This window comes from Zosterops lateralis (genome assembly GCF_965231275.1).
Source record: "Zosterops lateralis genome assembly, chromosome: 21".
NCBI lineage: Eukaryota > Metazoa > Chordata > Aves > Passeriformes > Zosteropidae > Zosterops > Zosterops lateralis.
Genome location: NC_139781.1, coordinates 2,249,122 through 2,273,505, shown reverse-complemented (window position 1 = coordinate 2,273,505; position 24,384 = coordinate 2,249,122). Strand labels below are relative to the sequence as shown.

General features: G+C 39.7%; 1 protein-coding gene across 1 annotated transcript in view; it reads left to right on the top strand.

The window, feature by feature from the left end:
* Nucleotides 1-13,130: 13,130 nt before the first annotated feature.
* The window catches only part of AMMECR1 (AMMECR nuclear protein 1), a gene marked incomplete at its 5' end in the record, with an annotated part of 79,997 nt that continues 68,743 nt past the window's right edge, over nucleotides 13,131-24,384 (top strand). Inside the window, one exon of the mRNA XM_083876507.1 lies at nucleotides 13,131-13,302. Within this exon, the coding sequence (XP_083732633.1) occupies nucleotides 13,131-13,302 (172 nt within the window). The remainder of the gene's footprint in view (nucleotides 13,303-24,384) is intronic.

Here is a 24,384-nt window from a genome sequence, read left to right as displayed (position 1 = left end):
GAGCATTAACTGTGATACAGCTACCCTTTTTGTCAAATTCTTTCACAAAGAGATCACTGCTTCTGGGACCCACAGGCCCACATATTATTCACAGACCACACACTGGGAGGAGATGCATTGACCTCAGGTCTGTTACATCACCATTAGTGTTACTCCACCCAGGATCTGAAGAGTTCATTTGGATGAAGTGTCAGAAGTTATCAAGAGCAGCCATGAACTTGGGCTGATTCAGTTTTGAAAGCCTAAACAGGGCTCAAGGAGCCAGAGAGGCCAAATTTTCCATAGTTCCTCTAGGGTTTTGGTGGTACTGGTTTTTTTTTAAATTCATATTAGTGATTCCCTACTTTATTACTCAGTTCCAAGGAAACAAGACAAAACTTTCATCTGTACTGATTTCTCTTCTCTGTCATTCAGGAGAATCATACAAACATCCCTTCTGGGTAAATGACACGGCCTCCTGAATTCCACAAGCTGGCTGTGAGCAAAGACCACAGTCTCCAGGGCCAGACCACAGGGTTCTCCTTTTGTACAGCTGAAGAAACACAGAGCAAATGGAAAATTATCAAGGATTCCTTCCTTTGACACAGGGGATCCTTTGGGTGGGTGGATGACAGGGTAACCCACTTTACTCAACAACTGTGCATGCTTCCCAGAAAGGGCCTGTCAGGAGTTTTAAGCAACTAAATGGATTGGGAGCAGACATAATAATGTAAAAAGTCTTTGGGCAGCAGAATAAAGTGCTGCAGCTCAGCCTCGAATGTGTGCTGAATTGGACTAAAAGACAGAATCTCACTAAGCCTGAGGGACCAGAGAGAGACCTGGATTCCATGTCCTTCCTTCTTCTGATGTCCTGAGCATAACCCCAGCAAGACAGAGAACTATGCTTTTGGGTTTTCCTTTCTCCATCCACTCAGCCTTCCATGTGCCCACAGGACAGAGGGGAGGAGTAACAGAGAGGGTTAATGGCTTCACTACAGTTGACTGGTGTTAAAGCCCGGGCAGATGTGGGCTTTAATTAGAAAGCAGCTGCACATACATAAACCACAGCAATCTTAATCCAGAGAGTGACAGCGTGAATACAGAGCTCTTGCAAAAGCACATACCTTTAATCTGCATTTGTCTGTGGTTTTAGGGGGAAGGGTTTCAGCAGAATTCTATCCTTGTAGGAGAGGAGCTCATAGGAGAGAAGGAAACAGTACATATATGTCTGAAAATCAGAAAAGGACACTGAAAATGTAAACAGAAAAGAATAAAAATAGATCAAATATCTCAGCACCAAAAGAGAATATCAGGTTTTCCATTACCTTTCACAGAATAGATCCCTCCCACTCTGAGCAAGGCTCCAGCTGTTCCCATGGCTTTCCCTTGAGCATTGATTATGTTGGACATCCTGTGAGCCCCCCACAAACAGGTAATTATATCCAGAATTGAGCCCTTTAGGAATTCAGGTACCAAATTTGCTAGGAATACTGCTGAGGAGGAGGAGGAAATCATGAACATTAAATTCACTCTGCTAATTTTTACCATGGTCCACTGGGTGGAATGTGGAGGTTTCCTTGTTGGGAAGCAGGTCAGTGCAGAAGGAGCAGTGCTGCTGGACAAGGCAGGTGCTCCAGACTCCTCTCCCTGCAAGCAGCAGCAAAACCCAATATAAGAAGTGTATTACCTACTGAGGCCCAGGAAGTCCATTCAGTCTAAAGCCCACAGGCTTGCTCAGCCTATTTATAAGGATGTGCCCAGACAGGACAATGTATACACAGAGGAGTTTTCATGGCTTGCCCCATCATATGCACTGCACATCCACTGTCAAGGGATGCAATGCACTTCATGCTATCAGCTCCACTCAGCTCCAAGAGTCTAAATGGATCTGAAGCTAGAGGGTGGTTAAGATGGGAATTTTAATATCTCAACATATACTATAGTAAAACATTTCCCTTTCTGTCTTGAGGGATGGTCCATAGGCAGTCTTACACTCTATGGATGCTTACTATCCTTTGGCTTTCCCACTCCATCAGTGAAGATTACTTGGAAGAAAAGTCCCTGGCCCTCAAAAAGAAATAGGCAGAGAAGGGGACAATCCTCAATCCTGTCAAGAATTGCAGCAGCCCCGGAAGCCCCAGAGTCCTAGTATTAGGACTTTGGCTCCTGGCAGGGCCTGTGGATGTGTGGAGAGAGGAACACACACTGGAGCAGGTTTACTGGCCAGACTTATGACCCCATGGAAAACCCATGTGGGAATGCCTTTCTTCTGTTCCTGAAGAAAGGCACCCTTTGAGAAGGATCACACTGGTGCAGTGAAAAATTGTGCACTTTGTAGGAAGAACCCATGTTGGGAGAAGTTCTCACCATCAGTCAAAAAAAAAAAAGGGGGGGGGGAATTCTTGTGTGGGATCTACACAATGTCATGTCTAGGCAAATCTGCCTTATTTCTAAATCCACATTGGAGTCCATCACTTGAGTAGCCCCAGTACACAGACAGCATGACCTTCAGCTGACAGATGACAGCAGTCCAGAGTCTTGGATTCTGTTTAAAATTCATCAGTGACTCACTGCCAAAAGACAGCTCACTTCTGGCCTGCTTCAGCGAGGAAGCCACTCAGGCCCTGAAGCTGGCTGGGTAACACAGGTGCCAAAGCAACACACGATATGACACAGAGGGGCAAGAGGGGAAACACCTAGTGATAATTCCAATATTAAATCTTTTTATTTTTCAGCTGTAATAAGGTGCCTATGTATCCATATGTAACCCCACTAATAAAGGGCCTGATTTCCAGGACCACTGAGTGTCCTGTAGTTTCTGTGAAAAGTGCTATACAGAAATCTAGTCTCTTACAAGGCACTAGAAATGCATTTGCATAGCTTAAGTTGAGCCACTGTTCTTAGCAAGAAAATCTTGATATTTTGGTTTCCATACCATAATAGCTGAGGATGATGTAAGGCTGATCAGCAAACTGAAGTGGGATTAGCACACCAGCCCAGTATTAATTGTATAAGCAAAAGCCAAGGTTGGTAACCTTTTATGTGGAGACTGTGCAGACTGAATATTAAAATGAAAAAGCTCCAGAGAGACCTGACATATTCTTTGCTGCAGACACTTGAGGGGTGAGAAATAGGAGAAAACAGCTATTCCTTTGATAGACTGATAGGCTGAAATAATTCAGGATTAGAACAGTTTTAAGTTCCACACAAACATTTCCATACACAATTCTAACACAGGGAATCTTGGAATCGTACAATGGTTTGGATTGGGAAGGACCTTAAAGACCATCTCCTTCCAACCCCCCTACGTGTGTCAACCACATCACTCAGCTTCATGTCATCTGCAATCTGGAGTATGAGTGTGGATTTCATGGATTTGGAATCCCTGATGACATTGTTACAGAGATTAATAACTCTTCAGAAAGGCAAATGAATCTGAAAGTATTGGTCACCCACATAGGCCTTAACTGGACCACTGCTTAAAGAAGGTTATGATTCACACCCATTTCATTTGTGGATTTGTACCACATTTCCTTAATTCCCCAAACATCCCAGTGATGGCTGCTGGCATTCCTGTGCACAGAAAAGTAACCAGTAAAGTATTTAATGTATTGCAGCTTCTTCAATTCAACCTAGCTGCAGAAAATAGCCATTTTCTCTGTCACTGCTTCCAGGACCAATTGCCAGCACCTGATAAAATGCTGGGAGACCTCAGAAGCAGCACTGGAGTTACTGGCATAGAGTGAATAATCTGTGAGTGAATTGCAGTGGCTGCAAATGAAATCTTTCTACCCCCATCTTCAGCTATAAAATAAAGTGCTGCTGTAATTTCCTTACATCTATATTATGCTGCAGCTACTTTTTCATGCATCTTCTTTCGTACAGAGCACGTTGAAGTGGGGAGTGATGTGAAGGTCAGATTTGTTTTGGAAAAGCCCAAAAGCTCTTTCTGCTGTTATTAGGAGAGCTGTGAGAAGGCCCAGTGGCAATGATATGTAGATAAACATCTGCATTCCTTACATGCCACAATCATTTTTGCTTCAAGCAGAACTTCACACTTCCAATGCTAAGCAGATTGTGTATGTGCCCATTAGACACCCAAATGCTCTCTCCCCATTTGGTGTCAGGTGTCCATTTGATAATTTGCTTTTGCATTATGAAGAGCTATGACTGACTCAGTGATCCTCTAGATTTGTGAAAGCTCCCTTGCATGCTGAGCAAACACTTCATCCTTTTACAATACTGTATGAGCTGATTCTTCAGTCAAAAATATTCCACGACCGTAGAGTTGCATTGCAAAGATCCTCAACTATTTTATGCACTGCCTACTTAAAAAATAAATAAAGATTGAATTTCATTCCTGAGCCCAGGATCCTCTTGCACTATACAAATGTAAGTATTTAATTTGGCTTCCCTGTTTATGTTAGTTTGTTTTAGTTGCTCTGTGTCTTACTCAAACACAAGAATGCAGTATAATTTGACTTACTCAGAACTGTGTGTTTTTGGCTCCTTTAGCTTCACAGTAAAAAACCCCTAGGTTTTAAAGAAGGTCTAAAAGTGTTTTTTGTTCTTTAGTTGTGAAACTAAAAACTAGACAAACAACCAAAAGAAATTTCATACTGAGAGCCTGCAAATAAAGGCATAGACTTAAAAAATGAACTGTTTGTAGTATTGGGGAAAGGAAGCAGATTGCCAGCCTGCAGAGACTGCTGCTCCCCCCTGCACAAAGATGTTGGAGGTTAGGGCAGTGCAGTACACACTCCAAAATCCTCCTGCCAGCACAAATTGGCTTATGGCAGGTACAGGGGAAAAGAGGACAAAGCTACATACCAGTGATGGGGGGACTTGCCCTGGCAAGGTTTATTCTAACCCAAGAGATCTGGGAAGTACCAAAAAGCTGTTCCAGCTCACACTGTAGGAAATGGGAGGAAATGGAGCTGCTGGCTGTAGAAGGAGCTACCACAGATCACAGGAGGTTGTCTCAGCACAGCAGCACCTCATGCCCAAGCAGCAGGACTGACAATCCCAGTCACTGAGTCACAGAGTCCATTAGGTTGGAAAAGCCCTCCAAGATAATCAAGTTCAACTTTGGATTGATCACTACTTTATCAACTAGACCATGGTACTAAGTACCATGTTCAGTTGTTTCTTGAACACTCCCAGGGATGATGATTCCACCACCTCTCTGGGCAGCCCATTCCAATGCTTTACAACTGTTTGTATGAAGGAATTCCTCCTGATGTCCAACCTGAACCATCCACGTGCAGTTAGAAGCCATGTCCTCTTGTCCTGTCACTTTTTACCTGGGAGAAGAGGCCAACCCCTACCTGTTTACAACCTCCTTTCTCAGATTATCATGGATCTCAAAGGCAGCAGCAGAGCTTAAAAATGTAGGGACAGCATCTGGGACAATATGGAAGAAACTTTGTCACTAATGTTACTTCTGGTATTTTCACTTAGATTCATATCAGTTTACAAGTTCATAAAGTTTCCCTAAAAAGACACTGAGGATTCCTCTATGAAATGTGTTTTTTCTGGCAAGGTAAACTCAGCTTAAGCAATCCCTCACATCCAGGTCCACATCAGGCTGGAGGGCCCCAGCCCAGCTTGGGGGGATCCCAGCCCTTCCCTGGGGGATCCCAGCCCTTCCCTAGGGGGTCTCAGCCCTTCTGCTCTGGGACAAATCTTGCCTTGGGACTAATCCTGCCCTTGTGGGGACTAATCCTGCCCTCCCCAGGGACAAATCTTGCCTTTCCCAGACACAGGGAGCATCCCTGAGATCCAGCCTAGCTGAGGGAAGCTTAGGGCATCCCTGTAGATGCTTTTGCCTATTTCTATGAATTATGTTAAATGAATAACAACCAAACCAAAATAAATCTCCACAGGAGGCTGAAAGTAGCAGCATCCAGAGCAATTATAGTCAAATAATCAGAAGTAGCTCCCAATTTGGAACACAAGAATGTTAACATCACTGAGACAGAAATCAAAGTAGAAATAGGGGGTTTTAATTAAATACTGATCATAAAACTAAGAAGCCATTGATGTCCTTGAAAAGTATCCCATTTAAACTCAGAGAGGTTACACGCCCACAGACCTTAAGGTCTCATAGCCTTATTATTTATACCAGGCTGCCCTCTAGCAACGAAAACCAGTGCACAGCATTCATGAAAGGTTTTCTCACAGCACAAGTTGTTTTTCCCTTTCCTATTTGCCTCATCTGTTCTCTAATCTGCATTTTAAGGCTCTTATTTGGTATTTTTTCTCATTAGTTTAATAGCAACAGCAAAATTGGCTACTTAATTGCAATGGTTGAAGTTAAACATATTTGGAAACAGCAACTGCTTTATAAACATATAGATACTTGACTGATAAGTAAAGTAAAGGTCAGATGTCAACAGATACGTATTTCAAAAGGCAAAGAAATTTGTATTTTACAGAGTATACTCCCTAAGGACTTAGAAAAAGATCACTGCTGTCATATTGAGCTGAGGAACCACTGAGAGGAAGACATCAGTAAGATGCATTTGACTTCCTCTCTCCCTGCCACTCCCTCAAGCTGAATTAGCTGCCACAGCTACAGCACTCACAGGCTGGGGGGCTTGAGATGGGCAAACTCACCTTCATGTCCTTCAAACTCACCTACATGTCCTTCAAGCCCACCTACATGTCCTTCTTCCCCTACTTCCCTTCAGTGTCTTTGGTGGACAGCTGAAGTGGAGAGGTTATGTCTACCAGGAGAGCACTTTGCATTGGAATACCTCAGCTGTGTGTTTGAGGAGGCTTTTGTGTTGCCCAAAAGGACAGAAAGGTTGATTTGTTACATATCCAACATTAAATAAACATTTGAGAGGTGAAGGCACGGTAATGTAGCTGTCTCAGGGGCAGCACTGACACTTCATTTTAGGGTAAACTGCTGCTTTGCATCTGCTCTGAACTTCATATTGAACTCAAAGCACTTCCATTAACCTTTTCCCTATAAATTCAAACCTTGGGAGGGGTTTATACGTGACACTATTGAAAAGCATGTTGCAGTAGTGGAAAAATACGTTACATGGAACAAATCAGTAGGTTAAAGCCTCCACTCTATTTTTCCAAGCAAATTCTCTTTTCCATTAACCATGGCACTGGAATCCTGTACAACAGTCTTTGAGGCTGATTATGTGGAATTGATTTTAAATATTACTTTTGAATTTATCTTTTTAACTAACCAGTGGGACATTCTTAATACTATCAATATTTCCCTTGTTTAATATGAATAACAACACTTCTTGAAATGTTCAGCTTCTTGTCCACACCCAGTTTGCTGAAAGGTCAGAATTAGACCACTAGGGATTCACACTGGATAATTTTACAGTGTGTTATAACCAATAATTGTCAAATAGCACAGTTAGATCTTAAATAGGATTCTACAGGCCTCAGGCAAAATTCCTACTGAAGTCATGAGAATTTTTTCTTGAGAAAAGACGAAGGGCTAAAACTGTTGAAGGAAAGAATAATTTTATGAAGCCCTGCTGGCCAGTTTACACATTAGATAAACTGGTGTTGGAACTGGCAGGCTATTTGGACAGGAATGGAAAAACTTACACAGTTAGACTTTATTCAGCTACTGCAAAATCTTATCTCTGGAAATCAAAATTTGCATATGTAGGGGGACACCAGAAAGCCCTAGTACTGAAAAAAACTTATGAAAATTACATTAATTTGAGAGAATGGTTAAATATAGTCCTAGCAGTCCTGAATAAAGTCCTATTGCAATGTATACTTATCTTCAGGTACACGCTTCAGTGCTTTCCAGATTCAAGATATTAATGAACACAGTTTTCTATTAACAGTACTTTCTAAACTGAGAAATACAAAACTTCAAGAAGACCTGTAGCCAGGTCAGATGCTTGACACCTGAAAAGGTGTCAAGGGAAAGCAGCAGGAGCTGATAAAAATACCACTTCCACAGAGAAATCAGATGCAGAGCAAAATGCTCCAAATGACAGAAAAGGTAGCAAGGAGTCTCTGAGGTAAAGGGAAATTGTGAAACGATGGTACAAACCATGAAACCCTAATTTCGAACACTGCATTCCTCTTAGTTTGCCTTTTCTTCTTCTTCTTCTTCTCCTCCTCCTTCTTCTTCTCCTCCTCCTCCTTTTTTCTCCTTCTCCTTCTTCTTTATAAAAAACACTCCCCTATCTCAAAGGCCCAACATCATACTGCTTTGCTCTGCACACTTGCCCAGGATATGTAGATAGTCTGACTGCAGGCAGCAGAGATACAAAAAGCATCTTTAAAGAAGTGGGACCTCTAAGCCATCTTAGACGAGAATCAGTGCATGGAGACAGATAATGATGGTGAGAGAAGGGAAAGGCAATGCAGCAGCTGCAATAGCCAAGTTTCCCCACAGTCAAAATATCAAAGAGAATGACACTGATGGGCTCCAGGCTGCAGCTGACTTTTAATGGAACCTTTTCTGATTTGTACACTTCAGAGTAAAATCAAGCTGAACAATAACTCTTGTCACAGAAGTCTATGCATTGGAAACTGGGTTATCACAACTCTGAGATAAAGATTCTTTCACTGGGTAGCTCATCTCAAGGAAGGATGTATCAATTACAAAACTTACCTTCTTCACACCTCTGAAATGTGTAAGTTGAGAAAGAATTACCTGGATCTATAGCTGTTCAGTGGAGTAGAAACAGGATATTTTTGCTCAATATTTTCCCAACCATTTGGAATAAATTTTTTGTAATGGAGTTGTCAGTATTCAGGAATAGGTTGCTTTGGAGTACTCAAGTTTATCCTATCCTACATATAAAATGGAACAAATACAGGAAGGCCAAATTGAACATTTCATAGAATGGGGATAAGTGTGGATTTAATGATTGCTAATAGCAATTTCTTAATATATTCTCTCACTTTGCCATGGCAAACCTGCAATGCTTGGGCCAGGCAGGTGCAGAATGTATCAAATTAGTACCTTAGGGCAAGGAATACAATGTGATGTTTCATTATAAACTCAGGGAAGCAAAATACATCCTTGACATATTCTGCTTCCAGACACTACTGAGGCAATTGATAATTCCTCATGTCTCATGTGAGGATCACCAGAGGAAATCTCTGGAACTAGTCATTAATCAAACAAAAGCATAACACAGAGATGAAATTTTCGAAATGGTGCCAAAAGCATTTGTGGAAATTTGCAATGACAACTGATGAGAAACTCAATGCCTAGAGGGAGGGAGGGTTGTGGCTTTCCTCTGGTTTTGTTTTGGCTTTTCTCATTTTCTTTTTTACTGATTGCTATAGAATCATTACAGGAAAAAATCTTCCAGTCAATTCTTTGTAGAAAAGAAAATCAATTCTACAAACAGTTTCTATTATACTGGCAATTTTCCTGTAGTTATACAGAAAGAGATTTATCCATTCCAACAATAGGTTTCCAACTAAAGAAGAAAACCAAAATATAAGGCAACAGAATGGGTCTGGAATAGAGTAGGGTGGGATGAGCCACAATCAGAATGCACTTGGCAAGAGAAACAGGTATTAAATTGGGTTTAAAACCCTGAGGAGAATGTCCCAGACAATAGGGCAAAAAAGCAAACAATAGGAGAGAAAAAAATGAGTGAAGAAACTCTGGTGGATAGCAGCAACTGCCCATGTCCAAATAGCCTTAGCTAAAATGGGGGAAATATATTCCAACAAGCCCCTGCAAATCAGCTGTCAAGTACAAAGAGAGGCCTCACTTTTTAGGTTCCTGGCATAAATTATGTATTTTGCAAGTGTTTGTACATTGTCTAGAGAAATAGGGTAATCTATGGGACACTGTACTCTAACATGAAAAAAGACTATTTGCCATTTTCCTCAGGTTTCCCTGTGCTACCAAACCTGGATCCTGACTGTTCAAAAAATCCAAATAGACACAGTCTTCAAGGCACTAATACTTATTATTATGATACTCTCCAGTCTTATTTTTTTAATTCCAAGTTACTGCAGGTAAGTTCATCCTTAAAGTTTTCATCCTGCAGTGTCAGGTACAGAGCTTTTTCTCTTCCCACTGATTTTACCAGGACTGGCATTCAAAGCCTAATTTCAAATTATGGTCACACCTTTGGATAATGCAGTGTCATTTTTGTACCAGCTCTATCATTGTGATAAAAAGATAATTATCTGTCAATCCACTGGAAATCTTCCTACTTCAGTGATTTATTTACATGTGCCAGACATAATTTTGAAATTCATGCTACAAAGAGCTCCCTAAAAAAGAGACTACCTCATAAGAAAAACAATTGGTGACATCCTGCCCATGTGTAAAACATTCATCTGCATTACCCAGTCTATTTTGCTCAACAAGTTTCTCTAATGGAATTCTTATTTACACCCTCACCAGTCTGGTGACTCAACTGCACTGGTGGAAACAGGACTTTGGTTGTCCAGATCAACCAGCACTTACAGGGAAAGACTCCCACATTCCTGGATGCTCCAATCCAAACCCTGATGTGCAGACATGGTTTATGGATCACACTGGACTCAGGGTGGGCTCACAGCTAAATCAGTCCTGGTAGGGCAGCTCTAGTTCCAGGTACTTTGCCACTTCTTTCCAGGGAAATCAAAGACAAAAGCCAGTATTCAACTTACACCGGGCAAAACTTAACTCATATGGTGTTAAAGAAATTACTCAGATGAAAAAAAGAACAAGAACATTCAAACATTTAACTCTCAGGAGCACATTTAGACAATTTAGAGGAATCATGACCTAAAGCATCATGCTTAGAGGAAGATGTATTTTCTCCATACATCTATTTAATAAGCACCATAAGCATTAGTGTTTCACTAAAAGGACGATGAATGTATGTTAATGCCTTTGTTTCCATGCCAAACCACCCATCTGGTCTCTGCTCAGAATTCTGTCACACTCCTTCCTTTTCACTTTTGCCCTATGCTATATTTAAGTCAAAAATACAAAACTATACATTATGATCTAGACCCTCGGTGTTAAAGAAATTCAACAATAACAAAGAGAGAATGGATTTGAATAATAAATTTCAGATTGTTCAAGATGTACCACTGCTTCACTGTGTTTATTGTGTTGCATTAGCAACCTCTTCATATCAAGGAGAGACAAAAAGTGTTTGAATTAATTACCTCATTGGTAGGGGGGGAAGAGAGTCTCATTTTTAATGCATAGTTCATTCATCTGCTAACACACAGACACTAATGATAGTCTCATGCTGATATATCACTAGCAGTGCACCATACATGATGAGTTACCTACTAGCCATCATTTCTACTGGATTTAGGTTTTATTAATTTATGAAAAAGGTGCCTACAAAGTCTTCCGTATTACCACTTACTGCATCAAATATGGGAACAGAAGTTTGCATTAGGAATTTTTAGGAGATTAGTAATCAGACTTCCTGCACTCACCGTGAAATTTATGTGATATATTTATAAATCAACACTAGCTGTGTGTGAGTGTTTCCTGCCTATTGTCTGAGAGTGAATGCTGCAACATGAGTCATAATTATTCAGGCCATAATTTATTATATTCTACATTTCCTTTTTGTCAGCAGAAGTACATAGAAAGGTCCTGCTGGGGTATAGATACAGATGAAATAACCAGTCTGCTTCAGGGGTTGTCTGCTCTTCTAGCTTCTAGTAAAACAGATGAAAAGATCTGATAATGGGCCTTTTTCTCCAAAGTACCTAAAAAACGGACCTTCATAGCTGGGCATTCTCAGCTGCCCCTGTACATGTGCAACTTAAATTGGTATTTATTGTCACAGGACAAATGTTTAGTTCCTCAGGCCCAGAGAATGTCATTATGAGTGTGAAACTACAGCTCCCAGTATATATGAAATACATTCACATATTCAGGGCATCTTCACGATGAAGTGCTCAGACTTTTAAGCACAGCTTCATTGCATAAAGTAGACAGTCCTACCATAATGATTAAGTGATTACACACCAATATGTTTGAAGCACAGTAAATATTTTGTTCTCCCTATGAGTCCATGATTCTTTTGCACACATCAAAAAACTGATGTTAAACCAAAAGCACATCCTGAATTAATGGTGATAATTCAGCTCTTCTCTCAGATGCACAATTGCTTTCCAAAGAAGCAGCTTCTCATAATCCAGTCCCATGTGGCTTGAATCTAACCCAGTTACAGCACTGAAACCTCTTCCCTTTTCAGTGTCAGTACAAAGAAAGCTGGGGACTAGCTCCTAGTCCATACTCTGGCAGCTTTAATATTGGCCTAAATAGGTTACTGAGGATTACTTCTGGCACTGCTTGGGAAACTTAACTGATGTCAAGCCAATATACCCTGCCTTGTGCCAACTGCTTCTTGTTCTCTTCTGCATCAAGGAAGGACCATTAAAAAGTGCTGGGGAGAAAGCTGAGGACTGGGCTGAAGCACACTAAGCTCCAGTGACTTGTGTAAGCACAAGGGATCCACAAGAACCTGGAATAGCTCCTGTAATTTGTTCTGGGCACCATATAGAGATGGCAGTGTCTCCTCCAAGACTGTGCCAAACACTCTGCAAATCTTGACATTTTGTCCTTAATGCAGAAAAGTTCCTAAATGTTGTGTTTTCCTTCCTTCCTTCCTCCCTCCCTCCCTCCATCCATCTCTCAAAACTTTATCTGAAATCCCTTTCACTCTGTGGGACCACAAACAGCTTAAAATTAGTATTTAGCTTATACCTTACACCAGACTGAGCTTTCCACAAGTCAGAGATCTGCAAAACATCAGCTTCCTTGACTGCTTTGAAATTTAGGAAATGGGGCACTGCTATAAAATACTGTCACTACATTACAGGTGAGAAAAGTGGGGTTTGGATCATAATTCCTTTTCCATCTGTTATTGAAGAACTTTCTTCCACTCTGAACTCTTAAGGGTTAACTGGCTTTGGGTGGAGGAGGGGAAATCACAGGTCAGCTCATGTTCTGATATCAGCGAACTCACAAGTTACTCCTTAAGCATGTGGTTTCATCCTAGGTTCTTCCTGCCAGCAATTTCTCACTTTAATCATACACCCACAGCAACCCAGATCTTTAAATTCAGCAATTCTTTCTCAGGTTTCAGCAAGTCATTGGCAGCCTGAGCTATTTTTGGGATATTTTCTCTACTGCAGATGCAGCTTAGGAAAACGCAGGGAGCATGCTAAAGACCTGCAGCTATTTGCCTTGTACAATTTGCTCATTTCTCTTTATTTCTCTGTTTTCCTGCACTCATCACTTAAAGGACAATCTTTCTTGCAAACAAAATCCCTGGAGCCTGATTAGAGGGACTGAAGGCTCCCAGACACGGATTGCCTGCCAGCCACAGCACGGTAAGGACATGGACACTTTTGGCTAGCCTTGCATTGCAGCTTTTTAAGCTTTGCTGAACGTTTATTTGTGTCCATCGCTTCCAAATCAACACTGCTGGCATGGCAGGCAGTCTCCAGCTCCTGGTCTCCATTTTCATTCCCTAAAATCCTCAGCACTTGTAAGTAACACATTTATACTCACTGTCTCTTTGTGTGTTCTAGAAATCAATGACTGACACTAATTTTGATCAGTTCCAGGGGTCGGGGAGTTTTCTTTACATTTTACTATCTTTTGGACATCTGTAATGTGCAATCCTGATTGAAACGGTGGATTTTTTATTGCCTGATCTTCCCTGTTGAAGGTGTATTGTTAATTTTGTTACTTAGCTCAGCAAATTATTCAAATCATGGAATGGTTTTATGCACGGTAGATGGAAATGTTATAAAAAAAGCCCTGCTCCTGCTGATTTACAGTTTTATCCATTGCCTTCCTGTCTTGTGTTCTGGCTCTGCTTTAATACCTTGAGGCTGCCACAGAGCAGTACACTAACACTACAAAGGGATTGACAGCATAAAACCAATGCAGCAGACAGAGCTGTACTAAAAAGGACTAGATTTTATCATGCAGTTATTTTATTTACTCACAAAAATGCACCAAGTAACCTCGGCAAGAATGGTGACATTTCAATTTATTACAGTATTTGAGATTTAGTAGATTTAGGATCAGGCTCTGAAAGTGGTATTTTTACGTCTGAAAGTCTCTTAACAATTTTGAGGCAATTTCTATGGTATTGTCCATGTTGCTTTGATCATAAGGCTGATACCTGAGCCTGGCTCTCTCATCCAGCTGCTGAGTCTGCCTCAGTTTCACTGAAATCTCTGATACTAAATTAGCTGAATGATAAATAGGCATCAATCCTCTAATCCCTACTTCAGTTTTATACCCAATTGCTAATGTTAGCACACAGCTTGCTCGAAATCTTGAGACTCAACAAATTTTCCAGACAGCACAGGAAGAAAGATGGATGTGTTTTAGTAAAAGTTAGCGAAGCACTCAATTGTTTACTGCCACCAGTGAAACTGTTAAATCATTAGACAAGTTACAGAGCACACAAGTAAAGCTACATCATGCATTTCTCTCTCAAAAAACTGATGTTGCTCTCAGCACAAACAGAAGACAGTTGAAGGAAGTTTTACCAACAGGACAGTTCTGTGCAGAACTGATTGTTTTGGGAATTCAATGAGATAAACCCAAAACGGGCATTATACCTGTACGACCATTCAAGTGGTGCTTGTTTGGGCTCATTCTAGAAAATGTTGTCCTAAATTGTGCCACTGATAAAAATTAAAAAGACAATGCATGTTGTCACAAGATGTGCAGAAAGGAAATAATCTGAATAATGAAAAAACAGATTACATATATAACTGTTTATTTTCAAAACAAACTGTTGCATACAGGGGCTCTCTGGAAATTGAAAAGGTCTTTGTTAGAGGAGGAATATGGACTTCTGGAATATGGAATATTAGTAACTCTCCAGACCCTCCCAACTGAGCATATACTCATACCATGTTAATACACTCATTTTTGGTGTGCATATATACTAAATCAGCCACACACAAGATACTAAAGATTAATTGACTCTACAAATGAAGTGATTTATAATTCAGCAGCAGCACTCCATAACTCAGACTTGATGATCCTTTCCTAGGAACCAGGATATAAAAAGGGCTAATGGATCTCAATAATGGCAATTGCTAAAGTGGAACTCATGCTGATGTGAAGTAAAACTTGCTCTAGAGTCAGAACATGAGTCAAAAACTTGATTATTTCTCAGAAAATCACAGAAGTGGGTCCCTCCAATTTTAGTGAAATCCTCAGACACACTAAAGCTGCAATAAGATACTGAGCATGAACACAGCCATGGTAATTGGCCAGTTATATTCTATTCATCTTACTTGGTTTACACTTTACAATTTTAGCTTAAAAATCAGTTTAGAAAAGGTTAATTGGTCCTGTACTACTCTGCAATTTGCTAGACTAAAACCACCCATAGTTTCAATGGCTCCATTGACATGCAGTAACTTACTACACTGCAACAACCTGATCAGATGGCTGAGCCCTTCATTAAAATTGAAGGGACAGTTTTATTTTTCCTGGCTGTCACTTTGCACCAGATGAATTCTATTAATTCCAGTTGAAGGACTATGTTGAAAGAGGAATCAACAAAAAGTGAATAGTAAAAATTCTTCAAGGACTGGGTCTGAATTTTAATAGTTATACAAAGCAGGGCTCTGCAACAACAAAAAAATTGACAAATTTAGTGGTGTGCTGGTGTTTGTTGGGAGGCAGCACATCATTTTAGAGGAGAAAAAACACAGAATTGCAGAAACGAGAGAAAATGTCGTAGGAAATTAAGGTGTCATTCGAGGAATAAGCCAACAAGGGGACAGCCAAGGCTGCAGAGCTGTGTGTGAGGGAGCAGGAGGTGCTTGGTGAGTCCAGGAGCTGAGCATTGTCTTCCCATTCCCATTCCATTGTCTCTCCCCTGTAGTGCTGAGCCCTGGCAGCACCAGCCCTCCCCAGCCCTCTCCCAGATGGCAACAGCAGGATGAAAATGCTCTGCAGCCTGTTCCTCTTGGATCCTCCCACCTCCATTTCTCCCCACATCCTCCCACAGCTGGAGTAGGCCTTGGCCCACTTCTGGATCTCATTTCAACCTCAGTCTGATAACAGTTAGAGAAGCAGCAGGAGGTAGTAAGGGCTGCCTGGGAAGGATCAGAGAGGGGCTACAGGGCCTGGACAGCAGGGTGGAAGTAACAGAGGAATGGAGAGGTCACAGACATCCTGGAGGACTGTGCAGAGACAGCTAGACAAAAGCACAGCTGCCTCCACCCAACGCTCCGAGTGTAAAACAGCTGAGAAAGAGACAAAACCAGATCAGATATACCACTAAAGGTTGAGATACTAGAGACAGGACAGCACTGATGGCATCCTGTAAGTGTGGGTCAGTCCCTATTTAAAACATATAGTTTTTGTTACTCACAACACAGAAAAATCAATGTGCATGATAACAACGAGGCAGGAGTATGAAGGCTATTGGTAAAGATATCATTACAGAAATGAAGTATTTAAGATTTATGACAATGTTGGCCCAAGAACAAACAGATACAAATCAAACATAGGAACTAGAATTAGGAGAATACAGTGAAGTATTGAGATGGGAACAAGAAACAAAATTATCAGGGTTTTATGACGAAGAATGATCAATTACCAAAAGCACTGTCTGTTTTTGCAAGTTGCTGCAATGTTATAATTGCTCCAGGACTGTTTCTAGGTCACTGTCATACATGTTAATTTATGTGAGATACGAATCAGTGTCTGGGTGTGATGAAAGGATAGGTGCTATAACTTACTTTAGCAATGTTGCTCCTTCTGACATCACTTCTCTCTCTGTACAAAGATTACGATAACACATGCAGTAACATCAGGCTCTTTCAGATACACAAATAAAACTAGCACTTCAAGTCAAAGAAGAATGAATGGAGAAATCGTGGTTCTTGTTGATATTCTAGAGAACCTTGGAAATCTATTATGAGACTGCATACATTAGGATATTTTGAATGTATTTTCAGTGTAAATAAGAACCAAAAAGTTACTTTCATGTTAAGTTTTTCCTCTATTGCTCAAAAGCCAAGTTGACTTGACCATTGTCAATAATGTTACATGAATTTCCATTATAATGCTTTGTAGGCTGCAAGTTAAATATAATCCCTGATACCACCTTTTGGCATTTCTAGACATTGGCTCCAATTAAATATAGCTGCAATGGATTCCTTAGCTGTCCCCATCAAATATGTCAACCCCTTCTTCAGACAGTTCTTGTGGATATTTCTATAATCTCGCTGGTTCTGGATTGACTTTTGTTTTACTACATATAATGATCAAACTAGCAATCATAAGCAGTAGAGTCACTAGCAAAGGCACCTAAAAGTTCTTATACTTGAAAGTCCAAGTCACTAAGGCAAGTCAGTGATAGATACTAATGATACACAGCAGCTCCTAAACTCCAATTTATGCAACTTACTATGCAACATCTTTTCCTCTGCCACATCTTGTTAGTAACTGAAGCCACTAACTTTATCTAAAGCTAGATAAAATATACAAACTCAAATAACATAATATATCAATGAGGGAATGGTCTACTAAATTCAAATACTGCTTTTAACAAGGATAGCAAAAGCAAGTAAAATTTGGCTCTCATTAACACTGGCTCACATTTATCCCTAAATCTTTTCTGTTATGACTGTCTTTTTTGATGCCAGACACGGTATTAACCTGTCAGTACTGCAAAGTTGAAGGTAAACAAATCATTTTTATGTTTGGCAAAGAAAAAAGAAAAGGTCTCAGTCAGGAGGGAGGAAAGAGATTACTATCCTTAAGTATGAGAAAGCTTCCAGATAAGATATTGATCCAGTCATATTTATGCCTAATAATTATACCATTTTAGAGTTAGATGGAAACAAACAATATCTCAGTCTTGCAGAGTGTGCTGACATCACATGGCCCCCAATTTTAGTTCTTTAATGCAGTTTGTCTGTGCTGGTGTTATTAATAGACACACTAAAATGGGAACTTTGCCCTGGCTCAGCTTTGACTCACTGCATGGCCTTGGGCATCACATAACCTCTGTCTCCAGTTCTCTAGCTGCATAATGCATTTGTCTATCTAGCGACTTTGCAGAGTCATGGGGCAAATAAATGAGTCACTTCACAGAATTTTTAAATTGAAATACACTGGCTTCTCTTCTGCACTTTTATAATGTATTTCCTGAATTTTAACATAAACTTGCCTCTTTCATAAAGGTAACCAAAGTGTTTAAATAATCAGAAAGAAAAACTATTTATACACTTCCAAATTAAAACCTCCTTGAGCTGAAAGAATGGAACCACAGCCATGTCAGACAGCTTGTCATCTCACAGCCCAAAATACCTTTATCTGATGCTTTTTATAAAGCTCTTTACTGTTCAGGGGAGAGGGAAGAAATAAGGAAGCCTAATTTTGCACCACACAAAGAAATATCAGATTACATAGTTAGTAAAATCTGCACTGCAAAGTATGGTCTGGGCATAACAGATGGAAGAATCTGTCAACCAATCTCCATTGTTACACTGGCAGTGAAAAGAGCTGTGTTTTTTTGAAATCTAAACTGGCTCAGAGTGCAAAAGAGTCATATTCATTTGACTGCACCAGAAGACATAAATCCTCCGTGTGACTGAGATGACTTGCCCAAAGCTAATCAAGTTAGTTATACACTTAGTTAATTTTTTGTTGTTGTTGTCCATTGAAACTAATCAAATTTTCTCTCGAAAATAACTTCCCCGCTGCAAGTCTAACCATTTGTGTCTTAAGGAGAGAGAAAAAAAACACTTTGGTGAAGGCAGCCCTGAGGGGACTTTGAAGGCACTGACATGCAATACTAAAATGTTCATTTGTTTGTACTGGGAGCCTAACCTAGATGCAAAAGTGAATTAGAGTCATCTGGCATTACTTTAAAATGCAAAGATGGACAAAGTAAGCACATTAATTATCAAAAGTTGAAAAGTTCACCACTGATTATTGCTTCAGTGGATGCTGCAGCTTTACAAAGCCCAGACATCCAGTGAACAACTGAAGCCTCATTAGATACAAGCTATTGTATCTTTCAAGGTGGTGTTCTTGTGTGCTGATTCATCCATTGCTGTCTTACTTTTTCTTATGACATGGTTAATTCTTTGCTTGGATTTGGGTTGAGATCAAAAATGGACCTTAATATAAAGGAATACTTATAATCCTGGGATATGTGTTGCTGTACTAAGCAAGCAGTGAGTTGTTCCCAAAGTTAGTCCCTTCCAGCTCTGCTAACCAGGAGCATGGATCTCCTGATAGCACAGCTACCAGAGAATGGTAAATACCATTCCATTGCTAATTAGATCACTACAGAACAGTGAGAAAAAATAATATATTGCCCAAATGTATGTAGATATATTTGTATGCACAACAGGTTCCTGGTCTTGAAAGTGCCTTGTCCATTCCACAAGAAAAAAGAATTCAGAGCTCCAACCTAATTCATAGTTTGTGTCCTCATGGAACTTGGCATCAGGAGAAAGATCAAAAAAAAAAACAACCTTCTAAAGTTGATCTAATCACTAATAATGACATAATTATTATGACATAACTACAAATTTATGATAGATCTAGTCTGACAATGCTATTTTAGGACAGCATGTAAAACGAGGATCCAAAAATGCAAGGTCTAATTCATTCCCAGTGTAAATTGGCAGTATTCCCTTTGACTGCAATGAGAGATTTAATTGTTCACTCCAGCTCTAATTTTTAGTCAGCATCTTCCCAATATTTATGATCGAGTTGCACCAGCCTAAAGAGTACTGACTTTAAACCCAAAGCAAGAACCTCCAGAGAGCTGGGGAAATATATGCATATTTTCATATAAGCATCTTCATTTAGATAGTACATTTAGATTTACTTTTACTGGAGTAGCTTTCCCATATAAAGAGAAAATTTATTAGGAAAAAATTAACAAACTTCAGAGGCACAGCAGCAAGGGCCAGTCTAAAATATCAATGTGGCTCTTTTATGTCCAGATAACCAGAAAGTAACACCCAAAGAGGAAAGAATAGAAGGAATCATTGAAATAGAGAATAATTAGAAATAATTAACTAGCAGATACATGTAGATACATGTAATCTGCTTGTATTGTTTACACAACAATAATAAATTCAAACATTAAATCAGAAAGAGATGCTTCTACTTTTTTGTTTTGTGGAAAATGGGATTTCTGTTTTCTTTGTGACACGGCTATTTGAGAGTTTCAAAACAGCAAATCTTGCTGAGGAAGGGAAATTTTAAGTTGTGCTAAGTGAAATACTTGAGTCATGTTAGTGTGTAAATTGCAGTAAAACACAGAGAGATAGTCCGTCCATTTGCAGCTCAAAAGGTATCAGCAATGAGGTCAGAGGATCAGTACTAGCCCACAGTCAACCCAAAAGTATTGCCACAGAAATTTCTTGATTCTGGGGAAAACACTCCACCATATGTTGGACTGTGATGATAAACTAAATATTTAAATTCTTTACTGTATTACCAGAGGGATTTGCCACAGCACAGCCCTGAAGTAAAAATGAAGAGAACTGAGGCAGCCAAGTGGTCCATTATGTGTTCTCAGAAGACAAAATAGTGAATCATTTATAGCAAGTTCAATCAGCAAAACCACTGGTTTTCAAGCTTATCTATAAATACATTTTTAATGTGGCTATTGATTTACTATTTAATGATGGTTGGTTAAAAGATGAGGTTGCCCAAGATCTGTATCCATAACTATTAAAGGATAAGTGTTGAGGACTTGTGGATAGGTGCTGCTTATTGACTTCCACACATTGCATAAGTATCATGGCCATGTGTAAACGACTCAGGTCAGGGTGTTGCTGCACAAAACTCTGTACAAATGTCAAGCAAGCAAAATTCCCAATTCAGTATTTTATATATTAAAATATTTTTAAAATTACAAATTTTATAAAAGCACAGGACTTGAATGGCAGTTTCTGAGCTGCCAGGTTATTTTCAATATTGATCAACTAAATTCTCATCCAGGATAACTACTACTTCACATCAAAAAGGAAAGAAATTAACTGGGCTCCATTGTCTGAGTGGCACTGCGAGCTTCTGCCACTAGAGTGTGTCAAGGCATTTGTGAGCAATAAACCTCTTCACGTGCTGTATCATTCAATTCAAACTATCACCAGAGTCCTGGACAAAGACAAGTGGCTTGAATGTACCATTTTTCTGATTTCCTGCTTGACTGACAGAACTTGTCTTAAAGATTATACTACGAAGAAAAGGTCTCACCTCATTAGTCTGCTTATGCTGTGCACAGGGATTTTTATATGGATACTGAACACAGGCAAGCAGAAACAGTCCAGCCAATTTTAGGATCCATTACACTGTGCCTATGTTTTCAGCTCAATGTCAATGAAACATCCCTCCCAGGCTAAGACTCTTACTTTGATGCAGTATAATAACCCTCCTATTTTGTATTGAAAAGTCAGCACAGCCAGTCAATGTATGTAAATCTGTCCTTTCCTACTTGTCTCTCTGCTGGATGTCTGCAGTTGCAGTAAAATTTGGGGAGGGGGGAGAAAGCAGGAGGAGGAGAGCCCACATACCTATACAAAAACTGCTGAAAATCTGAAAATATACTGGAGATCTGTGCTGAGAATAGAGATGCTCCAGCGTATTTAAAAAATCAGTTTGAAGAGAAACTATAAAAGCCCCTCGCTTTGATAGTAAAAAAAAATCAGAACAGTTAAAATTAGAAATGCGTAGGCATAAAGCATTTCCAGGATCAAACAGAGTATGTTGAAATGTACACATTTGGTAATGCTAAAAATCAGGATCTGCCTCCATACTTTTCTGAATCAAGGCTTGTCCCCTTCTCCATCTGTAAAACTGCACTGACAGCAATCCCTTCCTCTCTCTTTTTGCTCACTTTCGTCTCTTCAGATTGCAAAATCTTATTAGCTGTTTTGACTACAGAACTTCTTAGTAAAAGTTCTTCACTGTCCTTAATGTCATCTCCATGCTGAAGATTTTGGCTACTAGAACAACACTAATAACTTTCCTTTAAAAGACATGAAAAACAAAACAAAAAACCAAACAACTACCTATAAGAGATAGGAATCCTACACCAAATTACCTCTAATTAAAAATAAAATGTTTTGTGACTTTTTCTAAAACCACACATATTTTACTTTTCAATTTATTTTAACTTGGAAGTGGAAAGGGATATTTCTGTTTCAAAAGATGAAAAAATTCATGTTCACCATGTTAAGATATTTCCTTTAAAAACTAAGAAAATGTTTCATAGTTTCCTATTATTTCAGTTGAAACTATTTTAGTTCAATCTAATCTCAAGAATGGTCCCAGTCCTTTCAAACTTCTGTTATTCTAAGGATTTAAAAACCATTCAAAAATTTTGTCCACCTCTATTCATAAATTCAAGCAACATTTTGGCACTAGAATCTTGGGAAAGGAAATACTCAAGAGCCTTTCTAAAATACCTTTTCATTTCCCACCACTGTGTCCCTCTGTGATAGTCCTTGGATCCTCATGCAGCAATAGCTCTACCTTCACTCTGGCACTCCCTGGTGAAATGTTTTCTAGACAGCTGGAAAGTGAACTTGGTGCTTTTATAAGGAGGGAAGAACATCCAGGAGAAGGTATTTAAATGATCTCCTGAGGCAGAACGAAGTTGATTTATGTCAGGGATTATTTTTATCTCTCCAGTCAACTAGAAGTTATGCAGCAAAGCCTGCAGAGGCCCAGCCATGCAGCACTCACTGACAGGGTTGAGAATAAAGCCAAGCTTAGCAGCAGGCACAGCTCTGCCCTTGGCACGGCTCAGCGGGAAGGGCTTCCCCAGCCAAGCTCCCTTTGCCCTCTTCTCAGATGGGCACCACATGTGCCCACCCTGCAGGACTTGGACAGGGCAAATCAGACTTGCAGATTGCCACAGGAATTCTGGAGACTGCTGGGTTTGGCTCCTGCCAAACCATTCACAGAGTCACAGAATCACAGAATCACAGAATTGCAGAATCACAGAATCACAGAACGTGTAGGTTGGAAGAGACCTTCAAGATCATCAAGTCCAACCCAGCCCTAACACCTCAACTAAACCATGGCAACAAGTGCCACATCCAGTCTTTTTTTAAACACATCCAGAGATGGTAACTCCACCATCCACTCCACTCCAATTATACCATGGCATACTGATAAGGGGAAAATGGGATGGTTCTGATGGATCCCATGGCCCGTTCTTCACTCACATAACTGCCTCTAAAACATCTCTAATCTGTGCTGAGAGCAGGTTATTCCAGCCATGGACACCTGGGACCCTTCTCCTTCCTTTTTGTCGTCTGGCTCTGACGCAGAAATGAAGATATTCTTCCATGCCTGAGACCTCAATCCAAAGTGCATGACCTTTCCACTGATTTCAGAAATCCTTGTATAGAACTCCAACCAAGAATCCCTGCAGAATATCATTAGGAAAACAAAGCAAACCCCCACAACTGTGAAGTTACCTCTGGAAGAGAAATGTCTATTTCCTCAAGATTTTTTTTTCTCTGAAAAAGGCAGCATATTTTCTGAGTTTTTAACATGTAGATGAATTTATGCAGCTGCGTGAAAGCACGATCTAAAACATTAAAACTCTGCATTTAATTTTCATGTGTAGGGAAGGAAAATCAGTAAAAAGTTCAAATAAATAAACTCTAGTTTTTAGAATAAAAAATTAGAGTAAATGTTTCCAAGCAGCCTGCTATAATAAATAACTTACTTGGATTTTAAAATTCTCTTGAAGTATTTGAAATTAAAGCATTGCACCACATTTCCAGTGCTTGCCAGCAAGAAGAAATTCCTTATAAACTAACATAAAACTACATCTTCCTGCACCACTGGTGAACGAGCAGTGATGTGCAAGGTCATAAATAAGAAATGTAAATGAATTTGTATGTTAATAAATGTAATTATGTATCTAGCTGAATTTTAATCATCTAGTGAATTACAGAGGGAAAGAAACTAATTGGATTCTCTGTATCTTTTCTGTTGTGGCTACAAGTAGTGTATTGTACATTTCCTAGCACTGAAAAAGGACAATGCAGGGGACAAGGAAGGAGTTCCATCCACAGGCCAGCAAGTAGCTTGAACTTTATGATGAGCACCTTTTAATCCTTTTTCTTCTTTTAATTTTTCTAAGTAGAACTAATATTTTAAGACATACCCTCCCTAATCCTTTGAAACAAGTAAAACTGAAGATCAGTGAGATATGTTATAAAGACAAATTTATCAAAATAGTAGCCAAAAGGAATAGTTCAGAGCTACTCATGTACTGCAATCTTTAAAATTTCAAACAGCACATCTTCACAAGAGCTAAGAAGTGATTTTATACTATTTAATACAATGTAGAGATGCAGTGGATATATATGGTTTCCTAATGAGTTCTTGACATTTTGACTCAAAGCAGCAAAAAGCACTGCATGGAGTAATGCAAA